Genomic DNA, 5,023 nt, shown 5'->3' on the forward strand with positions numbered 1-5,023 from the left:
ACTGACTTTCAAAACTTCATATCTTTCATTTCTGAATCCTCCCCCACAGCAGCTCTGATGTAGTGCCTTTTGAAATACAAGCTGAAGAACCTTCAAATGTATAGGCTGTTTATCACCGATGGTTTTTTTGGGTAACTGAATAAATCAAGCGGGATTCACAAAGAGTGATCATGCCCGATGGTGTGGTTGTGTTTTCTTCTTCTATCACAGAGACAAGAAAAATGGCAACCCCAATAGACAGGCCCGAGACTGAGGAAGGAGTCATCTGGACCACACCGTACGAGTATGAGTCTACAATGCTTTGTGAAAAAGTCAATGTCCAGGTGCTGGGATCCCAGCTGCTGCCGCCGCTGTATGGCCTGGTGTTTGGAGTTGGTCTCCTGGGCAACGTGTTGGTGGTGGTAATTCTCACAAAATACAGGCGCCTTCGCATTATGACCAACATCTACCTGCTCAATTTGGCCATTTCCGATTTGCTCTTTCTATTCACCCTGCCCTTCTGGATTCACTATGTCAAGTGGAATGAGTGGGTTTTTGGCCATTACATGTGTAAGTTGCTCTCAGGGTTGTATTACATGGGCTTGTACGGGGAGGTCTTTTTCATCATCCTGCTGACGATAGACCGATATCTGGCCATCGTCCACGCTGTGTTTGCCCTGCGGGCCCGGACCGTCACTTTTGGTATCATAAGCAGTGTCCTCACCTGGGCCCTGGCAGGGCTGGCAGCCCTCCCTGAATTTATCTTCCATGAGTTCCAAGAGGAGTCTGGACAAGGTTTCTGCAGTTCACTCTACCCAGAGGACAAAGAGGACAGCTGGAAGCGTTTTCACGCTGTGAGGATGAATATCTTCGGTCTCACTCTGCCTCTGCTCATTATGGCTGTCTGCTATGCCGGAATCATTAAAACCCTCATCAGATGCCCCAGTAGGAAAAAGTATAAGGCCATCCGGCTCATTTTTGTCATCATGGTGGTCTTTTTCATGTTCTGCGGGCCTTACAACGTGGTTCTCCTTCTCTCGGCTTATCAAACGGTCTTCTTTGAGACCGACTGTGAGCGGAGCAAACAGCTGGATGTGGCCATGCTGGTGACAGAGGTGATCGCCTACACCCACTGCTGCGTGAACCCTGTGATCTACGCCTTTGTCGGAGAGAGGTTCCGGGAGCACCTCCACCACTTTTTCCACAGGCACATGGTCCTGCCCCTGGGCAAATACATTCCATTCCTTCCTAGCGAGAAACTGGAAAGAGCCAACTCTGTGTCCCGATCGACAGGGGAGCAGGAACTCTCAGCTGTATTTTAGGTCAGGTGCAGAAAATTGCCCAAAGAAATGCACTGGGCTGATGAAGCAGATGCATTACACCAATTACCTTGACCTCTACCCCATTCTTTGAACTTCCAGTGCCACACTGAAGCTCGTGAAGACCTCAAAATATATACATGATGGTGGCGGTACATCTGTGCACCCCAAAGTCATTACCAGAGGTCAACGGCTGGGCAGTTTAGTTATCGTCAACCCTGAAAAGCAGAGCTTTGCTTGATTCTCTGAAGAGTTACTTACATTTTAATGCACGTGACTGTTAGTTCCTACATGCAGCTACAAACAGGTAAAAGTTTTTATATTTTAAATCTTAACTTCAACCAGCTATTGACATAAATGAAACATTTCACAAAGTATAATACATCAATTACTTTACTTTACTTCTTAATGTGTCTAGCTCTTTCCTTATTTGATGACAAGGCTCTTTTAAAAAAAAGTTTATGGCTATGTACTCTCAGGCAACATCATGGCATGTCACACCTGTTCTGAATATTCTTAACAGTGAATTGATTTCCTGTTCACATGGAATACCGTATTTCCCATGAGTGACTGAATAGAAGAAGAGCAATTTGGTCTTTTCAGTAGAAGAATGAAGGCCCTGCTCATAGAAACTTCTTAGCCCTGAAATGTGGAGACACTGTCCTCTTGACACCAGTTTTGCTGTTTATCCAGCAGCTGCGTGGGAGGTGATACAGACAGGATGAACAAACATTGCTTTTGGTTAAGTGAAGGATGAAAAATGGATTGGGAGCATGTCATCTATTCCAAAAATCAACAAAACTTTAGAATTAAATAAAAAAATAAAAGACTAGTTTTCTATTCTGACGCGGTAGCCTTCCTACCAGCCATAAGAACCTTACAAGCACTCTGCCATGAATCAATCCTACTGCTTGCTTAAATCATTTCTAAGCCCCTTGCAGCCAAATAGACTCTGATTCTTGTTAAGTTTTTAGGAGCTGGATGCTCAAAGTCTACAAAGTAGATTTTAAATAAGGAGGGGGGCAGTGTGGTGGGTGATTATACATCACCTGCCATTGGCTGTGAGGCCAAGTACATTTGCCTTTGTTCACTAAGGTGCACCCAAGTTTCACAAGTTCATTCATTCGTCTGGTCACTTACCATTCATTCAGTAAACATTTGCTGAGCACCTACCATGTTCTCAGCTAAGTCTCAGACAAACAAAATTACCATGTTTCCCCCAAAATAAGACCTAGCCGGACCATCAGCTCTAATGCATCTATGGAGCAAAAATTAATATAAGACCCGGTCTTATTTCACTATAGTGTAAGACCGGGTCTTTAATTTATAATATAATATAATATAATATAATATAATATAATATAATATAATATAATACTGGCTCTTATATTAATTTTTGCTCCAAAAGACACATTAGAGCTGATGGTCCAGCTAGGTCTTATTTTCGGGGAAACGGGAACACCGTGGGCCTTGCCCTCAGGGAACTCACCATCAGAGTGAGTTGGACACTGATCTTGCCCTCTACTGCCAGTTCAAATCATTTCTAAAAAAATTAAAATAAATTGCCAATGCCTAAATGAGAGAAACTTCTACTTTAAGGCTAGAACACATTCCACTTCCCAAAGATTCCACTTTCTAATCAAATGCCTGGAGAAGGGATATGCATGCCCTTGGCCATCCCATCCATCCAGCCTCAACTGCTGGTGAGCGGCCTTGACTTCCCTTACTTTCACACCTGTCTGAACGCTCTTAACTCAATCCAACCCTACATGGATAGGATGTGAACTTTAGAACATCAAACCACACATCATGAATCTTGATTTGGCTGAGAAATTTTGAATTGCTTTTTCTTTCTTCCTTTTTTTTTTTTTGTGGTTCAGCCAAAATGTAAATAAAGCAATTATTTAAACCCTTAACTATACATCTCTGCTTCTCTCTTGAGTGGTGAAGTAGTGTCTGCCCTTAGGTAACCACAGTGCAGGATATAGGGACGTGTTCCTACTCCCTGATTCCTGAAAGCTTTGAGGGCCTTCGTGACACACACAGTACTACCCATCACCAAGTCATGAATTCAGGGAGCTCTGTTTTGCTCCCCAGCTCAGCACTATGTGCGATGATAGAAATGGTCCATACCTGCATTGTCCAGTATAATCACCACCAGCATGTGCAGCTATGAGCACGTGAAATGTGCCTAGTGTGACTGAGGAACTGAATTGGAAATTTCTGTTGAATTTTCATTTAAATAGCTGCACGAGACTAGTGGCTACTACATGTGGTTAGCGGTGCAGCACTAGCCCCTTTGAACTTGTCTCTTTATGTCTGCTCTCCCTGTGCCACAAGCTTCCTGTAGTCGGCCAGCACATGACATGAACACTGTGTGACAGGCTAGGGAAACTGCCAGTGATGCAAAGAGGAACGAGACCCATTTCTAGAAAACTCACTCACTGTTCAGGGGAGGAGACACACTTGACTCAAATGGCTGTGATGAAGCGTGTTGGGTGCCCCACAGACCCTGCTGCAGGAAACAGAATGGAGCAGAAAGGACACAGAGAGAGTGATATTCTGCTTAGCTTTGTTTCCCCCAAGAGCAGTACCTGAGCAAGCATTTAAGAGCAAAGAGTTTATTTGGAAAGTACAGGACACTCCAGCAGGGAGTGGGGAAGTACAGCAGAAAAAGGAAGATGCCAGCAAAGGATATATTACCAAGCTGCCTCCCACTGGGGGCACCTGGAGCTCAAAACTGCTAGAAAACTGAGAAAGGGAGTAAGTGACACTCCTTGTTCCTATTCTAGGGGTAAGGGATTTGGGCTATTTACCTCCCACTCCTTTCTGTCCCTGGCTGAAGGCTGCTCCTGGGGGACATAAAGCCTAAGCACCACAGGCCTGCCTGGCTTGGGCAGAGGCCAGCCTAGTTTGGGGAAAGCTCTCAGGCAACAAAATGCAGATGTTGGGTGTTAGAAGCTGGGCACACTCTGTTAAGGCTTGAATGCTAAAGCATCTCCCACATATTTGAACTGGTTTGTGAACAACTTTTTCATGAAGCAAAAGGTGCAAGTGAGAGTGGTGTCCAGGCAGGTGGGTCAATTTGTTGGAAGGCACAGTAGCCCGAAAGGGCAGACAGACAGCTTGTTGTGGATGAAAGCATAGTGACCTTGACAATGGCTGATGACCATGAGCATGCCTCACGGGGGACTTCCCTGCTCCTCCTCCTTTCTGTTGAATATCATACTTTGCTGTTTTTAAAAAAGATGATCCTTTCCCAGCTTGAATTTCTGAGGTTCTCTTGAAATTCCAGAGCTGAAATTCTAAGGTCTTCACATCTTCTGAGTAAAGCAGTTTCCTTTTTCACAGCGTGTGTGCTTTCAGTGACTTCACTGGGGAGTTCTTCCATTTCTGCCCCAAGGTAAATCTCAGGATAGTTAGGACCACCAATCCTCTTCTCTATTCCCTGATCTAATCCAGGGGTGGTGAACTGTGACCCACGGGCCAAATCCTCCCAGCGCCTGCCCTATGGATACGGTTTCAGAGGAACACAGCCACGCTCATTTGCTGGTGGATTTGTCCATAGTGGCTTTTGCACCACTACAGAGTTGAGTCATGGTGACAGAGACAGTATGACCCCCAAGTCCTAAAACATGTTTTCTTTGGTCCTTTATAGAAGCTTCCTGACCCTGATGATCCACGCCCACTGAGATCTGGGATTCTGACAGGCAGACCAGGCTGTG

The 5,023-nt window shown here is 45.0% G+C and overlaps 1 protein-coding gene across 1 annotated transcript; it reads left to right on the plus strand.

Annotated features, from left to right (window-relative positions):
- Window positions 1-221: 221 nt before the first annotated feature.
- CCR3 (C-C motif chemokine receptor 3) lies at window positions 222-1,301 on the plus strand (the record flags this gene model as incomplete). Its single annotated transcript, XM_081072382.1, has 1 exon — window positions 222-1,301. One exon carries the CDS (start codon window positions 222-224, stop codon window positions 1,299-1,301), a length of 1,080 nt encoding a protein of 359 aa, XP_080928508.1.
- Between the last annotated feature and the right edge of the window lie 3,722 nt (window positions 1,302-5,023).

This window comes from Rhinolophus hipposideros (genome assembly GCF_964194185.1).
Source record: "Rhinolophus hipposideros genome assembly, chromosome: 14".
Taxonomy (NCBI): domain Eukaryota; kingdom Metazoa; phylum Chordata; class Mammalia; order Chiroptera; family Rhinolophidae; genus Rhinolophus; species Rhinolophus hipposideros.